The 24,554-nt window shown below is 41.8% G+C and overlaps 1 protein-coding gene across 2 annotated transcripts in view; it reads left to right on the top strand.

Moving 5' to 3' along the window:
- Positions 1-24,554, top strand: part of UXS1 (UDP-glucuronate decarboxylase 1) — a 110,500-nt gene that overhangs the window by 15,954 nt on the left and 69,992 nt on the right. The window contains exons 2-5 of one of the 2 annotated variants that reach the window (XM_077134933.1): positions 14,767-14,794; positions 16,152-16,200; positions 17,337-17,380; positions 22,918-22,978. In XM_077134933.1, coding sequence (XP_076991048.1) covers positions 14,767-14,794; positions 16,152-16,200; positions 17,337-17,380; positions 22,918-22,978 — 182 coding nt within the window. Of the gene's footprint in view, positions 1-14,766; positions 14,795-16,136; positions 16,201-17,336; positions 17,381-22,917; positions 22,979-24,554 lie in introns of both variants that reach the window. The other variant, XM_077134932.1, reaches the window with a different exon arrangement.

Genomic DNA, 24,554 nt, shown 5'->3' with positions numbered 1-24,554 from the left:
GTGAGAAGAAAAGATACTTCCAGGTGTGGGTGTCATAAAGTAAACTGTGATGGAGGGAATATTCCTAGCCTGAAGGGAAGTAACAACAGGCAGGTGGGCCCTCCCCAGAGGATGGGCCGAGGTTTCCTAATCTCTCTTTCACTGAAAAAGGCATGGAATGAATTTTGAGTTCAACCATCAGTTTCTTTGACTTTCTGGTGAAGCTTTTTAGAGTGGTTCTACCCAAAATAAATAAATGAAAGTACTCTTTCTTTTTAAGAAATCTGAATGTCCTAGAGAATGAAAACCATTTTGTTAGGGTAGAGAGATCTTGCAATTCTATTCTTAGTATCTTTGAATATTTTTAATATTTTCAGAAATTAAAAACAAAACATGCTGATTCTAAGTTTCTTCAGAATTTAGTTAACATATATAATTTAGGTGACCTGGCTTTCATCTATTTTTTTTTTTATTTTTAAGACATGAGCAGACAGCTGTATTTATATTAGCAGCAGAAGACTGAAGGTATGGACAGCTCAACTGTAATAAAATAGAACAAAATTAAGCTGACACTCATCAAGGGCACTGATGATAGTTTTGCCAATACCAGTTCTTGAGAAAATGGTCATTAACTATAAATAATAAAGGATCCACATAAGTGATGGTTTTCAACATAACCTGTGTATAAACAAATCAGGATTTTACTTCTTTTCTTCCCTGCTTAGTTCCTTTTGATGTTATAAAGAATTTAATTCTAATTCCCTGTTCTCCATATCCTCCAGTGCACCTTAATTGTTTAAAAGGCACAATTTCTTTTCTGGGTTCTCTGTACAGTGAAAGCTTTCCCTCCTCCACACACACTTAAGACTTCCTTTGTCTTCCTTAGGTGTCACCTTGCCTGTATTTCTTCCCCACCCTACTCACGATGCAGGTGCCACAACCCTTCGTGTGTGGGGAGAGGCCTGAGCCAGCACCCTCCTGCACTGCAGAGAACAGTGAGGGCAGAGGCACGCTCCACTTTATGGGTGAGGAAACTGAGGCACACATGAGCTGCCACATGCCTCAGTCTCCATAGAGAGTAATTCCTTGGTGGCATGGCAGGTCCTGAAGATGCCCTAACGCTGTGCCCACCCACCGACTTCTTAACTTGAACATAGGCTTTTAAAGAGGTCCTGAAATAAAATGCTCCACTTTGAGGCAGCCCTGTGGGGTGCTTAGAAAGTGGACACCCCCAGCCCACCGCTGCCTGGGGCAGGCCTTGTCTTGTTCGTGGGTGGCTGAGTTGGTCCTTCCTCCTGTGTAGCGCTGCAATAGGAGCCTGCTCCCCTTCTTTATGTTTAATGGGGCACAGGTGGCTCAGCATCAGCGTTTCTGAAAAGTCTTCTCCTTTGGGCCTATGCTCGAGGCCGGAGATGTGAGGGTCACATCTGGGCAGAATCCTGTGTGGGTCTGTAGAGGCCCCCACCCCACCCCACCCCACCTCACCCCACCTCACCCCACCCCAGCCCCCATTCCAGGCTGGAGCACTAGGCAGTGAGGCCAGTGCCTACTGTGACCCCTTTCTCCCTGGCTCCCTCACTGTGTCCCCTCACTCCCCCTCCCTCCGTTGCCCCTCAGGCCTCCTCATGTTTCCTCACTGGGTCACCCCCTCCTCGAACACCCTCAATCACACTTCCTCTCCCCTACTCCCATCTCTGATCTTGCCTGCTTCCTCCACCTCCAAATCACACTCCCCTCACCTGCTCTCTGACTCACTCACCAGCCCCTTCCTTGCACTCCCCCCCATGCTCACACTCTCCCAATCCCTCACTCATCCTTCCATTTCCACCTCCCTGTCCCCATGTATCCCCTTTCTCCTGGCTGATTTCCTTCACAGACTCACAGATTTTTTTCCCTCTGTCCTTTCTCATAAAAGCTGTGGCAAGAAGACTGGCATTTGCATGGACTTTTAGGTTGAACCATTTACGATTTCCGACACAGCAGTTTTGCAGGGGTCCATCTGCGTGAGTGGCCTCACCTCCAGTGCAAGGTCAGCCCTGAGCATCGTGTGCCTTGTCACTTGGGGTGTGGCTTCCTTGGCCTGCACTTTCCTCTGGCATGCCCCCTGCACTGAGTGTGTGGTGAGGCACTGACTGCAAGCTTCCATGCCGTGGTGTTTTGGAGTTGAGAGAGTAGTCCTTGGTCCCGCCCCAGAACCGCCCCCCCCCCCAAAAAAAAAACACACACAGTGAAAAAGCTGACTTAAAACTATTGTACTCTCTTAATGCTCTCCTTAAAAATTACAGAATAATGTGGAAATGTAAAAATATATTGGCAAAATTGGGAAATGCAGTGCAAAGAAGATAAAATAACTCATAATTTTAACATTAAAATAATGAGTCTCCCCATACAGAAAAAGTGTGCATCTCTTCGTTTAGCCATCTCTTCTTTTTATCTCTCAGCCCAGTTTTGTAATTTCTTTGATGTAGGTTTTGTACCTTTTTTGTGGCATTTAATTCTATCAAGTTTCTCTTGAGTGTTCTAAGTAAAGATCCCAAGGCAATATATTATTTACAAAGCAACTTTTCAACAGCAAAAAGAAGAACTAGTCCCAAAGACCAAAGTCTTGTTTTTTAAAAAAATTTCTTCTTGGCCTTTTGTACTCATCCTTAATATATACATATTTTTTTTCACCTTGTTCTTAATCATAGTGTTCTACTTTCTAAAAATATATTAATATTACTTTAAATGTTGGTTGCAGCTTAGCATTCTGTGTTTGTTAGATAACAGTTCTTCCCTCCCTTAAAAAGTTGTGGTGAGAAGGCTGAATTTACTTTTTCTTTCTCACTAGTGCCACCTTTTTTTTTTTATCTGCCCCCTTTCTTTGCTCTAGGCATTCCAAAAATAGGTTCATTAACCTTTCTCTTCCAGCCTGATTGACGGCCTTCACGCCGAGTTGAGAAGGAAGTTTTCTGCAGCAGAACCATTACATTTCAGCAGTTTTCAGCGGCGTTGGCTCCACCTTGGCACAAAATGTTTGTAGAGTGGCCTGCCCCGGGGGTGGGTGCTGTGCACCTGTTTCCGCAGGGAAGCGATTGGTCAGAGGGGAAGGACAGTGTTGATTTCCGTGTGCACCAGTAGAAAATGATGGGATGTGAGTCTGGCAGGTGGCAGCGCGCTGGCCAGTGCCTGAGCTGGTCTGTGCCAGGAAGCAGTCCATATCTGACGCTGGGACATACCAGGAAGGAGTTTTCCCTCTGGTGCTCTGTTTTTCTTTTATGAATCTGTTCTTTCTTTTCACCAGAAAACCAGAGATGCATTCATTTGGTAACTTCAAGGGGAATACATTTCATGTTTTATAGGATGAGGGAAAATATTACTGTTTCCTGAGGTTGAAAACCTAGATCTTTTTAAGTGGGAGGGAAAAAAAGCAATAATAAGGCCACATTTTCTCCTGTGCCATGCCAGCTGCCTGTCAGTATTTGTGGGAAGGAAGGGAGAAAGGAGAGTTCACTTATCATTTATATTTGTCTCTACTAATTTGAAGATTAAAAGTACATTTTTGCTTCCTAAGGTCAGTACTGGTCTGGCATTTTTCTTTCTATCTCTTCCTCCCGACCCCCTTCTCCAAATTTGATCCTGTTTCAGATTAAGAGACTTTGGAGCATTTACTTATTAAATACTAATATTATGGACCAGAGCTGTTGGGTAATTTGTATCAATGGAATATTTTATCTTATTTCTTGGTGAGCTACTGCAAACAGGCAAGAATTACATGGTTTTCTCAGGTGAAGATTTATGGACTGAATATATCTCAGTTCCACCTCTGTGAATTCGGGACCTAATTTTTATTACTCTGTATTATACAGGTAACTGTAGGATTGTTACTGCTGAGAACTGGGTTGACTTGGAGAACCTGGGAACCAAAGTGTTTGGTGTTAAGTTTATGGTTTGGAATAGAAAGGTGCAAGGTTATTTATATTTTACATATCTTCGTGGGGTTTAATTTTAAGTTATACTTTAAAAAAAATGTGAATGAACATGCACACGAGATGGAAGCATAGGGAAAACCCTCTGCCCCTTCTCCCCCCCTTCCTGCTAACCCTGTTCCCCTCCCCATGCACGCAGTGCTGACAGGTCGATACTGTTTATATGAACACATAGCTTCCTTTGCCATTTATGTTTGTAAAATGTATTTGGATGCTTTAAAAATATAAATGGCGAAGGGTTAGGAAGTTCTGGGTAGGGGTGGATATGCTGAGAACTAGGCTGTCCTGATCGATGGGGCCAGTGATGGAAAAGTGGGAACAAAGGGGTGGGTGGTGGAGGCGTGAGGGCCAGTCTTGGGCGGTGGAAACCCAGTGACCTCATTACGTGGGGGGAGGAGCAGAGACACGCAAGGGATAGGGAATATGGGTGTTGTGGAAACAAAATTTGAAATTTCTACTTATATACATTTTTTTCTGTGTCCTTTAAAATTTTCTATCTTTGTATGTATTATGACTATGTCATGCACATAATTCAGCAAGTGGTACATATATTTTATAAATAAGCTTCTATGGGGGTCCATGCTCAAGACTTTAATAATAAGAATAGATGATCAAAATAGTTTGGAGAAGCTAGAAATGAAGGTGTTGTAGGTTCTTGAGCAGGAAATTGACAAAAGGAGCAGGTTTCAGGGGCGCGATCTGTCAGGAGGAAGAAGGGCTGCTGCTGGCACTGTCCTAGGAGGAGACGGGCTGCCACCTGCCCGGGGAAGGAAGGGCAGGGACAGGTGAAGGGACAGCTGGGAGAACGGCACCGCCTACAAGAGCTGGGGGTGGGGGTATCGGGAAAGAGTTTATTGGTGATGTGTATTTAACTGGGTGATTGTTGGTTGCTAACCAAAACCTGTGGGTTGTCTTGAAGGGATCTGGGCAAGTGGGAAGAACTGAGGCTGCTGTCTGCAGCGCGGTTCTCCTTGAGTGGAGCCGTGGGACGGCTGTTAAAATGCAGCGGCTGCGACCCACTCCAGGTTGCTGATTCCACAGGTCTGGAGGGGGCCCGAGAACTTGCATTTCTAATAAGTTCCTGCTACGGGGAGGGGTGCACTCTGAAGCTCTGGTCTAAGCGTTCGTTCTGTCCACCTGCAGAGGGTTCCTGGGGTAGGGAGATTGTTTTACCCAAGCTTTGAAAACAGATTAGTAGATTTCCTTGAGATCATAGTTAAAGCAATGGTTTTGACTTCCAGGCTTTTGTAATTTACAAGTATGGAAATTTTTAATCATTCACCCTATACTTAGAAAGCTGTGATATTGTCTTAATCTGGATTAATTAGGACAAAGGGCACACTCTATAGACCTAAAAATGTATTTAGATCTTTCTGCCTGTGAGTTGTAGAAATTAAAAGAATATAAGAATATATAAAATTCTTACTCTATGCCCCCATGTTCTTCTGTGAATGAATAAATACACGTGTATGATGTGTATAGTTTTAAAAAGCAAAAAATTGATTCTACTGTCTATATGCTATTGCACATATATATGCTGTATGTACTATAGTGTGTGTATGTGTGTATGCCTATATATACTACATCTGTACACTGTAGCATATGTATCTTTATGTATTTGCTGAAGTTGCATGGCTTTATTTAACGTTGATGTTTACACATGTTAAGGACTTTTTAAAAGACCAGCTGTTGTCTACAAAGCCTGTGGTTTCTTGGCACTTTTAACTGCCTTACATTAGGAAAAAAAAAGGTAATATCTTGGGTACAAAATTTTTTTCTCATGGGAATGTAGGTATGATTTTATTAGCAGGCCAGTGGAACACTGTGAATCACTTAAAAATGTTTTACAGCCTAATTTCTGGCAGGCCAGAACTCTACCTGCTGAGCCACTGTGGCCCACCCTCAGCCTAATTTCTGAACTTAACTGTTGGAACCCCGAGTGCTTGCGGTATGAGTCGAGAGAACTGGTGTCTTTTGTCTTTTTTTCTGGCTCTTTTCCCTGAAGATCTGACCTCCATGGGGTCGAGAGCAGAACCAGTGCCAGGCGGCCCTCTGATGTGCCGAGCAGGTGCCTGGGCTGAGCCCTGTGGGATGTTGAGTCCCAGGTGGTCCTCACACGGCCTTGTACCTCTCACGGTCTCTGCCCTTGTGTGACCCCTTAGGAGGAGCGAGGCCCGGCAGGCTGGGGGGTGGTAGTGTTCGCCTGGCCGGCAGCTTGGGGGTTCGGACTAAGACGTCATCAGAGTCGGCAGGGTTTGGAGTTTGAGCCAAGGCTGCCTTGAGCCAGGCAGGGTTCGAGCTTTGGGCTAAGGCTTCGTAGCTTTAGGATTAGCCACGGCCCAGTTTCGCAGCTGCTACTGTTTGTTGCTTCATGCTCTGATTCTTCTGGTGGGAACAGGGGACCAGGATGCTCCCTGACTTCTGCTCATACCACTTTTTTGGACTAAATCCAGAACAGTATCTTCTGATTTGAACCTTCTGGTCAGTTTAACAAAATATATAAGGTTTTTGTTCTTATAAGAATAACATACTACTTATCAATAATAAGAATAATGTATTTTCTTATCTGCTTTGGGAAAAACATCATAGTTGTGTGATCTCAGAGTTTATCTAAGGTGAGTCAAATATTTGTTTTTCCCAGAGTACTAGAATTGTTGAGGTTCTTTGGAGGGGAATGAGGATAGCTCCTTCTGGTGCCCGTTTTGTGTTTTACTGGCTAATTGAAAAGTGGGTTGGCTTTTCAGTTCAGATGGGGACTGGAAGAGCATGGTCAGGTTGGGGTGGGCCGGCTGGGTGGGGGCATGGGGTGAGGCGGCCTGAGTGAGGGAGTGGTGGGGTAGGGGTGGAGGTCTGGACGGTGGAGTGTGGTTGGGAGGAGGTAGGGAGGATTTCTCTAGCACTTCCTCCTGAACCCAGGCATTTTACCCACTGCGTGGCGAGTCTCTGTGCAAAAGCTGCTATTGTGTCCCGACCGGGGTGGGGATGGGTGTACAGGAAACACATCCTCTGGGGAGAATTTACCCCTGAACACTGGATTGACTTGAGGACTGTGCCTGTGACATCTGAACATCACAGATGAAAGGGGATAGTACCTGTTTTGGTTATTTTCGCTGCTTGACCAATTCCTTCACATCTTGTTGGTATAAAGCAGCAACCGTTTTAGCCTGCTCACAGATTCTGTGGGTTAGGAATTTGAAATGGGGACGGTCCTTCTTTGAGCTTGGGAATCCTCCTGCAGGGTGGCTTCTTCCCTCCCAAGGCTGAGACTCAATGGATGGGCAGCTGTACGCTGCCCCTCCGGGTCATGGGGTGCTCTGACTTCTTACATGGTGCCTCGGTGCAGGAGCCAGTGCCCCCAAAGCCAGCCAACGCTGCACGGCCTTCGAGACCCAGCCTCTGAAGGCCCCCCCACCGTGTGTCCCCCCTCCGTTCCGTGTCCCCTCCATGTCTCTGTGGGCCGAGGGTAGTGAGTCGCCTGCACTGAGTGTAGGAGACTCAGATCCTGCCTCCTGAAGGGAAGCTTGCCAGAGAATTCTTGGCCTTGTTTGAAAAGTTCCGCAACAGAGTTCTCCATTTATGTAAAAAACGCAGTGAGGCAGCAGTTTTGCCCTTAGATCTCAGCGGACAGGTTAGGGTTATAGCACAGATGAGGCGTTTTGTGGCAGCTGACCCTCAGAAAACCGTGAGAGGACTTGTGAACAGTGGAAAAGCAGAAGCTGTAGATCAGTGTTAGGCTTTAGTGTTACTGAAATGCTGTCTGTGAGAAAGACTCATTTTAAATGACTTCTTTTTGGCAAGATTTCTGCTTTGAATTCTTAAGTGAATTGTAGTGCTTTTGGCCTGAGCAAGTCGAAGCTTGGAATTGACATTAATTCTCCTCGATAGGGGAGCATCTTCACAGTTTGAATAAGCCTTGCTCCCTGTTTTTATTTTGAGCACATACCACGTGGTGTACGGCAGCAGTTTGGGGATTAACTAGGTGCCTTTCTTCAGTTGTGGGGCCCCTGGGCAGCTCACGGGGGCCTTAGAATGAGGACCTCACTCTTGGACGTGGTGACGTGGGGACTTGGGTAGTCACCAGCTGTGTGACCTCTTGGTTTTATTCCTCCCGCTGTGAAAAGGGGCAGTGGCATCACCTCGTGACCGGGAGTGAGGGTAGAAGGCTTCGTGGAGTAGGTGCTCAGTGAACGGAGGGATGCTGGCCCTTTGTGGCTCACGCTGGAATGTACATCTTGGTGCTGTCACGGGGTCCCGCAGGGTGGTGGTCACTGCCCAGTTGGAGGCGGTGATCAGTGGCAAGTCCTGGTGAAGCTTCACTAATTTGGAAGCTTCCCCCCCGGGTCATGTACCTCAGGCTGTACCTCTGGCTGGCACAGACCTCTCAGGGCCAATCCTCCGTTTTTTGTTGCCTTTTGCACATTTTACCTGGATTGCAATAGTGTGCTTCAACCTGAGCTGACCACTGTCCTCCTGTGGTCTCATAGATGGGACCTCCATGAAGATAACCTAGAGGTGCTTACTTACAGTGGGCCTAGGTTGGAAACACCTCGATATTCTCGTATTGCTTAGTGTTGTGGCCAGTAAACTCCATGGTCCAAATCCCACCTGCTGCTACTCTTCATAAGGCCCAAAGCTGAGAATGTTTTAACAGTTTTTCAATGTTTGTGGAAAAAAAATGAAGAATTATAATTTGTGGCACATGAAAATTGTCTGAAATTCACATTTCAGTGTCCATAAAGTTGTGTTGGAGCAACCAAGCCCATTTATTTGTGAATTATCTGTGATTATCTGCTCGCTACAGTGGCAGAATTGAGTAGTTGTGACAGATCTTATGCCCCAGAAAGCCTGAAGTATTTATTATTTGGTGCTTCACAGAAAAGGAGACGTTTGCCCCCCCTTGCCTTAGAGCAGTGATTCTGGCAATCATTTGGGGGAGTTTTCCATCCCCCCTTCTCCCTCCCCTTCCCTCCCCCTCTCTTCTCCTTCCCTCCCCCTTTCTACCCTCCCTTCCTCTATCCTTCCTCTCCCTTCCTCTTTCTCCCTCCCTTCCTTCTTTTCTCCCTTCTCCCTCTCCTCCCTCCCTTTCTTTGTCAGCAGGTATTTTATACACGTATGTGTGCATTTATCTAGGTGCCACAGGTAACAGTATTGATCAAAACAAGGAATATCTGTGCACTCTTAGCGCTTGTGTTTATTGAAGAGGAGACATGTCATAGATGAACAGTTAATATAACAGCTGGTGCTAAATGCTGTGGAAGAAAAACAAGGCAGGCTAAGTGGGGACAGGGAGGGAAGAGGTTGGGGTGGGGTGCTGTTACAGATAGAGTGTTCTGGAAGACCTGTGGATGAGATGACTTGAGCTCAGACTTGATGGGAGGAAAGAAGGCAGAAGAGGCAGGTTGGAAAAGAGTAGTCCCCTGAGGCAGGTACAGGTGTGACTAGTGGAAGAAGCCACAAGAGGCCAGAGAGGCTTGAGCCAGGACTGTGACAATGGAGAGGTGGCAACAGGAGAGACTTGGTGTAGCAAGTGACACAGTGGATCTCCACTTCCCTGGGGCAGTCTCCTGGGGCATGGCTTGACTTCTGATGCAGGTGCTCTGAGGTACTTCTAAAATGCCTGCTGTGTAGGGCCATCAGGCCTGGGGAGCACTGAATTTTGTTGGTTGAGACTGGAGAATGCAAATCTGCACATCTCCTCCCCTCTCCTCATTTTAGCCATTAAGCCTGGGAGAGTTTTTCAGCATTAAAGGGCAGCCTGGATTTGAAACCTTTGCTTGCAGGACCTCATGTGGTGCTTGGCACCAAGCAGGGGCTTAATAAATAAATGTCCAAATTAAAAAATAAGAGATACTCTGCCCCCCCCCCCCCCCATTTCCCCATGACCGCTGTCCTCTAGTACTGCCTTCTGTGGGCAGGTGCTTCTCCCTGGGTGACCAGTCCAGCCTGAAGGCCCTGGCGCCTAGCATGGCCTCTTGTCAGCTTGGCCGCTTCTCCTTTGGGAAGCTTTCTCTTTTGGGGACCCCTTGTACATCATGCTGCAACTAGGTCACAGCCCACCCTACCGAGGTTTGTCCATGCTGCCTGCTGCATGGTGAAGCTGTGCACAGGGTCATGGTTTGTTGAATGAATGGCTGTTGGATGAGGGAGAAGGGTTTAGTAAACAGTGGAAAAGTGTGGTAGAGTCTGTGCCGGCCCTGCCTAAGGAGACCGGGTGAGCTGCTTGCAGGCAGCTGAGGATGTGGCTGTGTTGTGGCCTTCGTCCAGCCTTAGGGGCAGGAGAGCCATACTCCAAGCCCCACTCCTCCTCTCAAGTTGATGTAGAAGGACCTATGCTTTCCAGTTAAAAAGTTGATTACACTATCCATTAAAACCATGCTAAGGCATATTGCAGTGATTTAAAGTGTACAAGTTTAAAATGGAGATGGCACTTTTGTCTGATCTAGCCTTATTACAGTATTTAAAATATGGTCATTGAAATTGAGGCCCCAGGCCTGGATTCCTGGAGGAGAATTTGCACTTTCTGTGTGGCCTGGCTATTCAGAGACTCAAAAATCTATCCCTATTCTAAAATAAATGCACCTCTTAAAATTCCAAGCTTTTGTGGGTTCTGAATTGGTGGTTCTTAATTTACTTGGGGTCTTGAACTCATTCAAGAAATTTTGAAAGCCACAGACACCCAATTTTGCATGAACTTTCAAATCTTGCTTTTATTTTTCTTCCCTAGACTTACTGAAACTCATTCATGAGCTTGGAGATCCACGGACCCCCAAACTGAGAAATTGTGTTCTAAAAGGATTTATCTCAAGTAATAGCTGATAAATATTTAAGAAATTAAGTTATGCTAGTAGAAGCTGTGAAAGTGTGTGGTTAGCATTAAAATGTTCTCTTTGTTGAAAAAGGAGACTTATTTTAATATTTCATTTAGAATACAATTTTTTGCCTAAGTGAAAATTCTTATTTGATGGCTTTTTTTCAACTGGGTTTCTCTGTATACAGACATGAGTTCTAGATACAGACATAATGAGAATTATGATACCTATGTGCCTAAGTGTGCTATGCAGTGTTTTTAAAGTTTATATTAAAAATTAAAATAAAATATATTAATTTGAAAGCTGTGTGAGGGGATTCAGTTTTAAGCCCTTTGTAAATAACAGTGAATAATTGTCTTTTTTCTTCTATATTTACTTGTCTTAATATTGAGCCTTTGTATTATATGCATTGATTGAATTCAGTTCAATTTAATTCAAATACCTATAGAGTACATCTATTTATAATTGCCAGCTATCTCTTTGAGACCTTGTAAGTGGGTCAAAGTAAGCAGGTTGCAAAATTCTATAAGCAAAATTAATTTAAAATAATGTTGATTTTTAAAACTCTAGCAATTATCTAGGCTAGGTAAACACAAAACTACAGGAGTAAAGGCTCCATAATTGTTGGAAATCTCTTGTGTATCCTCCCCTCCCCCCTGCCTTGGAATAGGTTTTCAGCAATGGAGAGGCTTTGTCCTGCTTGCTGGCAGAAAGGAGTCTTGGTGTATGCTGGATGCTGGTTTAGTTTTCATCCCCCAAGCAAAACGGGTAGAAGCTTCTGATAATTTTAAAGGCGCCTGCTTAGTTCCCGAGGCTGCTCATGCAGATGTTGTAGAGTGGGTCTGGTTAAACAAAGGGAAATTTATCAGCTTATGGTTTTGAGGCTAAAAAAAAGTCCAGATCCAGACCTCAGAGCAATGCTTTCTCCACAAAGACTGGTGATCTTTGGTCCTTAGCTGGGCACATGGCAAGGCACATCATGTAGCATCTCCAGGCCTCTTCTAGGTTCCATTGATGTCCAGCTTCGTGCTTCCTGTGGCTTTTTCTCTCTCTGAATTTTACTCTTCTCGTAAAGGAATCTAGTAATGTGATTAAGACCAAAGACCAAAGATAGAGGCCAAAGACAAGATGTAGAAACACTGTTAACAACACTTCTGAAGATGAAAAGGGCTAAGCAGGCGACAAATGCTATAAGAATGAAAAAATTCCTTGATATCCTTTCAGCTAATCTTCGTGCTTCGACCTTGGTGCCTGGTGATGCTGAGTGGGCACCAGACCTGAAAACTGTCAGTTAAAAGAAAGGAGGCCCTGTCGTGACCCATAGAGCTACCTGGTGTCCCTGCAGCAGGGATGGAGATTGAGGAGGCTCCCCAGAGAACAGAGTACTCAGGATGAGTCCTGAAAATGTGTGTGTGTGAGGGGTGAGTGCTTTTGCAACAGAGGAAAACAACCTGCGTTCAGACAAGAGAAGGAGGTGAAAGAGCAAAAGGCTGGGATGCCACGTCGTTTGGGGAGAGTAGACTATCTTGGAATGGATGTTCCCGGAGGAGGCAGGCAGGCACTTCTGTGAGGCCTGGGGGGTGGGAGAGGGGCCTGACCGCTGGGGCCCAGGAAGAGGGATTTATGAAGTCCTCTGGGCTCTCCTGGGGAGAAGGAGTTCCAGGTGGGGAAAGGCAATTGATGATATGGTTCTGGAGCCCAGGGCAGAGGTCCGAGCAATGGAAATAGGCTTGGGAATTTTTCACATTTATGGACGGTGGTAAAGCCGTGGATGTGGAAATCATGCCTCCAGGAAGAGGACAAAGGTCAGACCCCTGCGAAGCTTTCCAAGGGAGAGGTGCTTAAGGAGCATCACCGGGAAGAGGGGAGAGAAATTTGTGAGCTCCTGGTGTCTTGAATTCAAAGAAGGAGAAAGTGTCAAGGAGGAGAGGCTTAGGTGCTCTGAAATGGTGTAAGTGATGATAACGATTAAGAAATGACTCAGAAAATAGAAATTTTAAACTGATTTGAGAAAAGGTTTTTAAAACACACACACACAACTGAATAAACTAGTAGCCTTGGAATGATTTGAAAAAGTTGTCACCTGGCACTGTCCACTTAGAGGGCACTTTAAGAAATGGAGAATTCCTCTTACTTTGCTTCATAGCATAGAAGACTATGGTCCACTTCCTAGTCTATCTTGACAGGCAGCAGGGAGACAATGTCTGTATTTGGGACAGCACAGACAAGGGGCGGTGCCTGTGTGGCCTGGCACCCATGGCCTCGTTGGTCCCCTGGGCCCTGTTTGAGTGGGCTCGCGGCAGTAATGCCTGGTGCCGCTGGGTGGGGACTGAGAAAGGCGTTGACAAGTAGAGGTGCCAAGTAAAGTTGTCTGGGGAGAGGCAGAATGGGATAGCCGAGGGCATGGAGTTGACCAAGGGGAAAAATCTTTTCCCTCTGTTTTTAAAAGTAAGGTGAGCCCATAAATAAAAGAAAAGCAATGACTCACATCACCACCTCAGTTCTGTAGTTCAGCATTTTCAAAGTCTTCGTTTCTGTACATTAATAGCTGAAGTCATATTGTAAATATTTTTTTGTCTAGTACTGTCATAACTGTGTTCACATGTTACAACACAGTTGCATAGTTATTTAATAGCCTCCTGATTTTATCAAATGATTATATCATAATTTGTACAACTGTTCTACACTTGTTGAGTAATTTGGTTTGCTCTCTATTTTCTTTTTCTTTATTATATATAAAGCTGTGATAAATGTCTTTGAAGGCAGTTTTCCTGTATGTATAATTGCTTCCTGAAGATAATACTCAAAAGTAGAAGGCAGTGCGACGGTGGCGCAGTGGCAGCATTCTCGCCTGCCATGCCAGAGACCTGGGTTTGATTCCCAGTGCCGGTCCATGGAAAAAAAAATTAAAGTAGAATCACAGAGTACAAAGCTATAAAGTTTATAGGGTTTAAAAATGAATAATATATATATAGTTTAGCCTTATTTTAATTTCTCCCATTTCTCACTTGCTTATTACTATTATTTGTTTATCTATGGGGGCAGGGCCTGGCTTTTCTATCAGCAGTGTCACTGTCTTTGAAGAGGGGTGTACTTTTATGGAATCAACGATGCTTCCCTTTCTGGCAATGGCAGTCTCTTGTGGGCACCTGTCTATTCAGTAGACATTTTATAACTCCCTCTGTGTGTCAGACAATGACAATTTGAAAATAACTTGAAATTGACCCTAACCCCAGAGCCTTCATGAGCACACAAAATTGCAACTCCACCATGGCAGGGAGTTCCTGTTTACTCTGTGCGTCCCCAGACCTAAACGAGTCCCTAAGCCTTGTCAGTTGTTGACTATTTGGTGATTGGCCAAATAAAGGCTAGATAGGACTATGTGTACAAATTAGGATCATTTGTTCATGAAAAGGTTTCTTTAGGACATTCCTTTGGGGTCTCATATCCAGAAATAATCCTCTACTCAATAGCTTAAAGTGCTGCTTATGGCCTAGCATGTTTTAAAAGTCACTGTAGTAGTTTCAGTGCTGGAGCGGGGCTGGTGTAGTGCATGCTACTTGGCTTCTGGGCAACTATAGTCAAGGGAGACACAAAAAACAACATGAGAGATGGGATCAGTGCTAATTTAATTTCTCTGGATTTTGATTTCATCAGTATTTCAAGGAAGAGGCTGCATTTGAACCCTAGAATCTCCTTTGGGTATGCTTTTCTTTGGTTTTTGTGACTGGCTTTTCCCCAAAAAAGGATGAAGATTTCCTGTTTATCAAAACACATATAAGGTTAAATTCCAACATGGTACCAAAGGGATATGTAGGATCATGTTCGCACTTATTTTTTTAGTAGGACTTAATTCTTTTTAATACACAATGTGAATTTTATTGTATCAATGAATTGAAACTCAGTTTTCTTAATTTTAAAATACTGCTTTAAATAGTGAAGATTAATATTTCATCAGTTTAATGTTACGAACTTAAATACTGACTTTTTTCTTTTTTTTTTTTTTGCAGCTGTTTGGGGCAACTTCGCTAGTATGAGGTAAATTTTTGTTTTGGATGACTTGTACATTGAAGCAGATTTTATAGGCATATTTCAGCTGTTACATATAGACTGTGATGCATCATGGACTGGTTGAAGAATGTTTTTAAGACAGAGCTGACTTTTCTTTTGCAATTCAGCATGCAACCGGGCTGTTTTCTATTCTCCTATGGATGGTCTCGGTAATGCTTATTTTAATGTTTGCCCACATAGAGCCCAGATGGAAAGATAAACCCTGATGCAGGAGTGGTCTGCTTCTGCGTTGCACATATCGTCCCTTTCTCTCCGTGAGCAGATAATAGAGGTCAGATCCTGGCTTTAACACTGCTAAAATGTAAATTGCATTGTTGGGTAGCTTGTGTAAGAACACTGAGGGATTTTCCTTTGAGAAGACAGCTGTCTTGGGAGAAAATTGGCACCCCTGAGGAGTCTGCTGGTACAGCCCTCTCTTGGTTTAGGCTGGAGAAGCCTCCTGGCATGAGTGTGCATTATTTGTGCTTCTTAATAGGTCACGAGGGGCACTTGTAAAAGTAAAATTGTAGTGTTATTTTTCTTTTTACCAAAGAAAAAATAGCCTTGTTAAAACCACACAGAAAGTAAGAAGCATCCGTTGTAAAAACATGTGTAGCCAATAGTACAGTTTTACATTAAAAGAAAAATTCACCTTACTCTGTATTTCTTGGTATTAAAAAATATGGAAGAATAGCAATTATGGTTGTGATGATTGAGTTAGTACTGGCATTTTGATGCTGCCGCAGGAAGGCCCAGCTTTCAGGATAATCAGCTACTGTGCCCCAAGGGTGCTTTCCTATTGAATTGGTTTTGCAAGGTAGGTGGGGCAGAGTTGATCTGATTCCTCCGAAGGGGTGTGTATGTGTCTCTCCCACAAAGAGGCTTTTGTGTGTGGCTAGGTGGGGTGTTCGGATCGATCCCATTTAAAGAAGTCTGGTGTTTTGTTTTGTTTTGTTTTTTTACTTGGAAAAACTCCCTGTACATTAAATCCCCAAGAGAGTCCAGCAGACAAACTTGGACTCCTATAGACACACTTCCTGCTTTTAATTTAAAATTCCATGTTGGATATAATGTGGAAGTGAGATCATTTTAGTTTAATAGAAGCAGTGTATTAGTTGCTATGAGCATGTTCACAGATTGATTTACGGAGAAGATTCTCTCCCAGGATTTCCTTACTTTCCTCAGGTGCATCCCTTTCTGGAGGGAATCAGTCCACTTGATACTGGGAAGGAGAGGGTGATGTTTTCCAGATTTTGGTTTGTGTTCAGGTAGTTTGTTCAGAAATGAACTTTGAAGTCAAAATACCTTTCAATTGATCTCAGTTTTGTAGCTTTCTTCTCAACAGGTCTCTCCAGGAAAATGGTGAACTAAAAATTGAAAGCAAGATTGAAGAGGTGAGTCTGTTTTCCATATTTTTATCAATGTGTTTGTCAATTCCATTTCCTTTGCTTGTGCTGGTGTATTTATAGTGGCAGCTTTATGCTGTTCTTTGATTTCTAAACCATCTCTCAAAATAATATTCCTTTATTTCAGGGAAGATTTTTTATTTGTGTCTTGTAGATGCAGTGTCTGTGTCAGTGTTAGTCCATTTTATATATGTGTGTTGTGTTAAAGCAAATTCTATATTAAAGGCAAAGCGAACTTAAACTTTTACATGAGTTTTCAGGTGAGTCTTTCCAGAATTCCCTAGAAAAAGGGAAGCAATTGCTTTTTCCAGGAGTGGAGGCAAATACCAATAGCCACTGATCCAAGGAGATGTTAAAAGGAGAATGGCCCCAAGTCAGACGCTAGGACTTGACGTAAAGAGATCTGTGTCCACACGTGTCCACAAATAGGGAAGTCATGCCTATCCAATTGAAGACTGTCACCTGGTTGATAAGACTCCTCATGACTCTAAAATATTTGCTTATGTTTTGGTCAAATAAATACACTTATGTCAACTCTTGTAACATGAATTATGGGGCATTGGTAAAGGGAGTTACTCCTTTATTAAAGGTTTTATTTGAAGGCAAATGGTAGATTTGTGGAGTAGACCTTGGACTGCTCCTGCTTGTTCTGTCAGATCATATATTAACACACGTGGATGTGTGGGTTGATTCACATCCTGTAATTTATGTGCTGGAGCTGATAACAGGGATATAATTGCAGAAACAAGATGTTAGGCTTTTGTGGGCAACGTTTCGGGGATTTGTCAGTTACTGAAAGGAAACGCATGATTTTGATCTACCTGTTTTATGAGCCTGAAACATCTTTTTTGTTGCTCCTACTAAGGGGGGGGGGGTGTCTAAAAAGGTTAGTTTTCTCAGAGAAAACTGCATCTGTGGAGTAAGAGTTCCAACATGCAGTTTATCATCTAGATTCCAGAAATGTAGTTCAAGTGGTAAATCTTAATTTCAAGTTGGGAATGAATTGTAGTGGAAATTTAAGATGGTTTTGTATTATTTCATGCAGTCTGAAAGGTCAGAATGGGGTGAGAGTGGTAGAGAACTGTGTTCTTGCTTTAAAGCTGATTTTGATTTTATTGTTTTAGATTGTAGAACCACTAAGAGAGAAAATCAGAGATTTGGAAAAAAGGTATGTGTACTTTTTGTTTTGAGTTTAGCAAAATATTTATATCTTGGCTATTGACAACTTTAAGGTCAATATCTATTATAACATCTCAACTGAATATTTCTAGAATATGAAAGATATAAAGCATGCACAAGACAAATAATTTTTCCAGGAAAATACCAATTTTTACTTAAAAATGTGGCTGTGGTGTTATAGCATTTTTTAAAAATTCTCTTTTGTTGTTAAGGACGATTTCTGAAGAAAGTCATGGACTCTGTCGAAAAAAATTAAATATATATATACACACACACTTTCACAAATATCCTAAATTAAAAACCCACAAAGATCCTAAATTAAACGTCCTTTCTGTAATGTTAGTTTGTTTTCTACAAACCATAATGATGTAAATAAATGCCTACATAAAATTTTTTACTTTTTCTCCATTTGAGTAATATTTATACCCAAATAATCAGAAAGAAGAAGAAAGCTTACTCATCTTACTTTTCCAAACCCTGTGAATTTTTAAGTTCCTGCCTATTCGTTACATAGAAGTTGATGCTCCATAAAGAACTCAGATGGTTTCTAGCATAAACCAATTAGACTAAGAGAATTCCACAATATGTTGATTTCAACAGATATGTTGAAAGCAAAAAGACAATTTGAAGGGCCTAAAATAAAGTACCGTACGAAAGTACTGTAAGAAAGTATAGATATGAAGCCTGTAAAATAACATATTTTGCTTGCTTTTGTCATCGAAGTACATCAGGAAGTATCCAGAATTTAATCCAGGTAAAATGGGTAGGGGAAAACTGTACACTTATTTGAATCAGAGAGTTCAAAGAAAATTCCTCTTCACCTTTTGACCTTGCAACTCTTGGTACACATTTGCTCAGTCACTTGCACGATTGGAAAATTGGGCCTTGGGCTTTTTCCTTGGGAGTTTGTGGAAAACTTTGTGTGGCCAGAGTAACAGGTGGGGCTTTGAAAGTTTAAAAAAAAAAAGAAAGAAAAAATTCATTAAAGTTTACATGATATTTTAATCCTTTGGTGGAATGAGTTTGGATGATGTGCTTCAGCACTGTATGAGACTTTTTTTCAAATTCAGAGTAAAGAGGAAGAAATAGTAATTTTTCTATCTTTAATTCTGGTGTTTTAATTAAAAGATCAAAGGAAAATAAGGATGGAGATGAGTTCGTTGAATAAGATGTATTCACTCACTCTCTTTTTGTCCTCAGCATGTCAGATAAGCTATTCATTTCAGCTCTTACTGGAAGGAAAACTATCGGTCGTTTTTAACAAATTCACTCTGTTATGTAAGATTGTTATTTGTGTTTTAGAATTTTCTTGCCATTATTTTGTGCTGAAATTATGTTGCTTTTTTTTCGGAGGAGGGGGACCGGGAGGGTTGCATAGGCTGGGAATTGAACCCGGGTGTCTCTCATGGCAGGTGAGCATTTGACCACTGAACCACCCGTGCACCCCTTGTATTCCTTTTTGTCATCGGTAAATATTACGTATCACTGGTCAGGAGCCAGAGATTTTGCATTAACATTTGAGAGACTTTAATTGAAGCTCTTTTAAAAATAAATTGTTTATGGTAAAACATAATGTGCAAAAAGTTTTGTGTCAGTCAAAAACAGACTACCAGCAGCCATTCTTATTAGAGAATAAGGGTCATTAGTTTATGAAAAGACAAGTGAATCAATTATATAGCTTCCCTAAGCAGTGACTGACAAACAAGATATCTCCTCTCCAAGTAGGACAATGATGTGATTCCCTTTGATATTTTGTGACAGTCTTTGTGCTTTTTAAGCCAGAAAGAGAAACACAAGTATGAATTTAATCTTAAAGAATTTACCAATAACTTTTTCTCATCAGACAGGGGCAGAGGATAAGCATTTGCCTCTAGGGTCAGATTTGCTGGTTAATCATTCTGCAATGGGGTGTCCCTCAGGTTGGATGAGCAAGTCAGGTGACAGACGAGCCAGAGTTATTGTTTGAGTTAAAATTCAAGTACTCATTTTATCTAGGGTATGGACAGATGAGTAAAAACTGTGGATAAAAAATAAATAATAGGGGAAACAGAGGTTAAAATAAATTGAGTAGATTGACATAGTGGCCAGTGAGAGGGAGGGTTAGGAGGCGTACGATATGTATGATCTTTTTCTTTTTTATTTCTTTTTCTGGAGTGATATAGATGTTCAAAAAAAATGATCAGGTGATGAATACACAACCATGTGATGATACTGTGAGTCATTGTACACCGTGTATGGAGTGTTTCTATGTCAAGAATGTTTGTACATTAAGGTTTTACAATAAAAATATTAAAATAAAAAAACTCAAGTACTGGCATGATGAAAAATCATTGTGGTAGAAATTGCTGGAGCTCTGTCCAATTTTATTTCAGCTCTAATTTTAATTTTGTTTTTCCTTTCTGATTGTGGGATAAGGGTAATCAAACAAACGTCTTGACACTGGCACTATAGGAATAGAACTGGAAACATGTTTTCCTGATATGGTTGGCAGTTTGAGCAAAGTGTCCCCCCCAAGGAGGAAGGTTTTTTTTTTTTAACATGGGTAGGCACCAGGAATCGAACCTGGGTCCTCGGGCATGGCAGGCAAGCATTCTTACCTGCTGAGCCACCGTGGCCCACCCAGGAAGGATATTTTTGAAAGTTAAAGTTTATCCAGGAAAAGAAATGGGGTCAGCGCCATCTAGAAGCCTGAGTAACTGAGTAGCTGATTATATGTGGCCTTTTTCTATTCCTGACTACACTCCCACTTCTTCATACTTTGATTACATGCTGTGAGTTTAAGTTCATCTCTGCATCTTTAATTGTTCTTTGAATAGGTGGCAAGTAATGATGATAAATTTAAATTATAAATAAAAATTCTTCTTAAATGGCTATCCTATCAGACAATAGTGTTAGTGTCTGGAATGGCATACAATAAAGGATGAATTCTGGGGGAGTAGGGCTTGTGAAAAAAACATCTATTTTTCAATTTGTACTTCAGTCTACCGCCACGTGCTTATGTCTCTCACGTTCTGAAAATGCAGTTTCGTGATGGCGATGTCAATCTTGTTTATAGCTATATCCCCAGTGTCTAGGTTAGAATAGGTGCTCAATAAAAACCTCTCTCATAAAGGAATAAATGGGTGAGCCAATAAGCAGGGTAATATTCTAAGCCCCTTCAGGTCTTAAAACAGTTCTTAGCACTTTGCCCTGCATCATGCATGTTTGCAAGAGATGCTCAGTAATGCTGAACAGGTCACTTGAGGTAGGGCACAGGCAAGACTACCTTATATAATTAGTGTGCCCTGTCACCCAAGACTGCAGGAGGGAAACACAGTGTGAACTCCACAAAGGGAGGGCCCTGAAGGAGTTTTACCCCAGCTATTCCTTGCAGCTTTGTGTGCCTGTCTGTGTATTTTAACCTTAAAGGAAAAAATGAGGCTTTTCAGATAGATTTTGCAAAGTTTAAGAACTTGATAATACATATTAAATTTAAACTCGGGTGCTCCATATTGAAGAAAAACAAAGCAAGAAGCCAAATGTGCATTTCTTTTTTTAAATTAAAGGTTTTTGCATACAGTGTTGGAAGTATTTATTAGTCCATCCTGCACATACAACCATATAGCATCAATCATGCATTTGCTTGAGTTTTATTTCTTCTCAGCCAGTTTCCTGTTAGAAAACTGTTAGCTGTTTTTTCTGATATAAATAACATGTAAAGTTTCGTTTATAAATTTCAGACTGGTGTATTCTCAGCTATAGCTTTCAGTGGCCACGTTGGTGTGCTCAGTGTCTTGGATGAATGTCTTGATTGGGTCCTCTGCCCCTTCACTGAATCGTTTTCTCCTCCTTACCTTCACTTTTCAGTGCTCAGTGGTCATCCCACTTTCCCCATGGCATCTTCTCTGATCATAAACTGTAGAGAATTTTGTTTTGCCCAAAATTCTGTAATGAGTAAAGGAAAGTGATGAATCAAAAGGTGGTGCCAACATTTTCTGCTGTGGTCTGGAAGAATGCCAGCAGTGAGAAAGGCTCAGAGCTGGGAGGAAAGAGAGTTGAGGAGAGGCTTGGGTCTAGGGAGGAAAGAGATTTACGATTAGGAGTCATGGATGTGGCCAGCTCAGAGATCAGGGGAGAATTGCAACGGGTGGGAGGGGTTTCTTTGCTGACCTTCAGCGAAGTGAGTAGACAATATGGTGTGGAGTGTTACTTTGCAAATCAAGGGTGCCAGGCTCCCTCAGGTCCTGCAGCACTGCCCTTGATGGAAGGCAAATTTTGCTCTCCTGTTCTAACATTCATTAAACCTTTTCCGTGCACTGGGGACTGCTTTAAAGACCTGGCAGTCCTTGAGCTGCAGCAAGTGTATACAGTAGGTGCTATTGTGACTCCCCTCAGCAGAGCAGGGAGCCCTGAGGTTTGTGGAGCTATTGGGCATCTTGCTCGGGACCACAGAGCTAACATGTGGGAGGCCACAGTTCTCACCCATCCCCTCAGACTCACCCACATACCCAGCTCCGTTTTGTAGTTTACAGGAGCAACTTGACCTTTTCAGAATATGGAAGCACTTAAAAGGGGTATTTGACTATATGGTAAAAGACCCGCTTTCCTCCACCCCAACTTCAGCATGCTTCCATGTTTCAGGAGATGAGAAACACCTGCTTCCAGGTGTTCTTTATGAGGACCTGTCCTGTTGTGTTCAGTTCAGCGGCCGTGAGGGAAATAGGCTCTGAATCCTAGCTCTGCACTTCTGCTGGGATTGCAGAGAGGATGGGACAGTGCTCCTGGACTAGCATGTGTCCTCCAGTTAAAATAATGACTGTAAAGCTGATTTCTCCATCTTTATTTACAGAACTTTTCTTGCAAACTGAATCACTTTAAGGATAGTATTTCATGTCTTCATTTGTCAACTCTCATTTAATGTTTTATATGCCAATTATATTGCCTTGCTCTTGGAAAATCACTGTGGATAGGGAACCCCATGGAAACTTCAGAGGGCTTAAGAGGGTCAGCATTGACAGATAAGGCAAGATGTAAGATAGGCTCAGGGAAGATCGCAGGAGACAGAAAATCTGATGCCAAATCATTTTGCCGATGTTCCCTGGTCAGGAAGGGGAATGGCAGACTTGTGAAGAGTGCTAAGAAAAGGCAAGGGACTTGTGTTAGTAATATCTCTTCTTACTCCGACAAAGCGTGGTCTCCTGCATTGGAACTGTGACCTCATTCAGTGCTTTCTTTCTACCAGGCTGTAAAATAGCATCTTGAGAACCCCAGCTCTTCTCTCATTTTGTTCTTTTTACTGAACTAGTAGAGTCAGTGCCTCCTCAGCTTTGGTAGCTGCCGGTAGCCTTGGCTTGATTTTAGACAGAGAGGAGGTTAAATATTTCTTGAGTTCAAGTTAGCCTACACCTCACTGGTTCCTAGAGCACTCATTTAGGGGAGAGAAAAGAGCAAAAAATATCAGTTTCAAAATTTGACATTCATTTTGATGATAGATAGAGAAAAAACTCATGTGAGATATGACTGTTTTTTTTTTATCTCGTTATACAGTTTCACCCAGAAATACCCACCAGTAAAATTTTTATCTGAAAAGGACCGTAAAAGAATTTTGGTAAGTTTGCATATCTGATTAATAATTGTAATGTTAAGAAACTTTTCTAGAGATACAATTCATATACCATACAATTTACTTTTAAAGTATATAATATATAAACATAGTGGTTTTTAGTCTGTTCACAAAGGTGCAACCATCACCACTAACTCCCCAACATTTTCATCACCCAGAAAGAAACCCATACCCATTAGCGGACACCTCCCTGCTTCCTCCTTTGTTGGTTATATATGTACACAGCCAAAGATGCAATCAACTGATTCATTAAATCCGCAAAATACCCTCACATTAAAAATCAGGCCGCTGTTTGCTTGACCAAAAAACTGAACACTATAACCTAGCCAAGTTGGCACATGAAGTTAACCATTATAATGTCTTTCTAGGAATTCTCCATTTCATAAAACTTACCTAATTTGTGGGCATTCAGTTGCTCATAGTATTCTCTTATAGTCCTTTTTAGTTCTATCATTTTTAATTTCCTCTCTTTCATTTCTGTTTTTAGTAATTTGAATCTTCTCTTATTTTATTGGTCGTCCTCATAAAGGTTTGTCAATTTTGTTGAATTTATCTATTTTATTAATTTCTGTTCTAATCTTTATTATTTCTTTCCTTCTGCTTGCTTTAAGGTTAGTCTCTTTTGGTTGTCCTAAGATAGATATTTAGATTATTGATTTGAGCTCTTTCTTTTTTAATATAGGCATTTCCATCTGTAAATTTCCTACTAAGCCCTGTTTTAACTGCATCCCATAACTTTGGTATGCTGCTTTTGCATTTCCACTCATCTCAAAGTATTATCAATTTATCTTGTGTTTTCTTCTTTGGCCCGTTGGTGACTTAGAAATGCATTGTTTAATTTCTGTGTATTGTAAATTTCCAAAATTTCCTTTTTATTATTGAGATCTAATTTCATTCTTTTGTGGTTGGTAGACATCTTATATACTATTTGAATCCTTTTAAACCTATTGTCTTATTTTGTGGCCTAGGATATGATCTGTCTTGGGGATTATTCCATGTGTACTTAAAAAGATCGGATATTCTGCTGGTGTTAGGGTAGTGTTCTATAGACTCTGTTAGATCTCGTTGGTTTATAGTGTTGTTAAAGTCTTTTATATTCTTGTTGATCTTCTGGCTAGTTCTGCCCATTATTGAGAATGGGGTTTGAAGTCTTCAACTATCATTTTATATTGTCTATTTCACCTTTGAATTCATTCATTTTTGCTTTACATATTTTGGTACTCCCTTCTTAGGTTCATATATGCTTATAATTGTTGTATGTTCTTGATGGATGGATCCTTGATCATTATTAAATGTGTCTATCTCTAGTGACATTTTTTATTTTAAAGTCTGTTTGTCTATTAGTGTAGCCACCTCAGCTTTCCTACAGATTGCTGTTTGTATGATACAACTTTTTCCATGTTCTTGCTTTCAATCAGTTGTATCTTTGAATCTGAAGTTTATCTCCTGTAGATAGCATATGGTTGGATCTTGTTTTTTTTTATCCTGAGATCTAGTAGATCTTCTTGAATAAAATGTTTCTACATTTGCTGTGTGCCTTTAGGACAATTTCCATAGACTT

Source organism: Tamandua tetradactyla, chromosome 17 (genome assembly GCF_023851605.1).
Source record: "Tamandua tetradactyla isolate mTamTet1 chromosome 17, mTamTet1.pri, whole genome shotgun sequence".
NCBI lineage: Eukaryota > Metazoa > Chordata > Mammalia > Pilosa > Myrmecophagidae > Tamandua > Tamandua tetradactyla.
The sequence above is the reverse complement of the archived record's forward strand: the minus strand, read 5'-3'. Positions and strand labels throughout refer to the sequence as shown.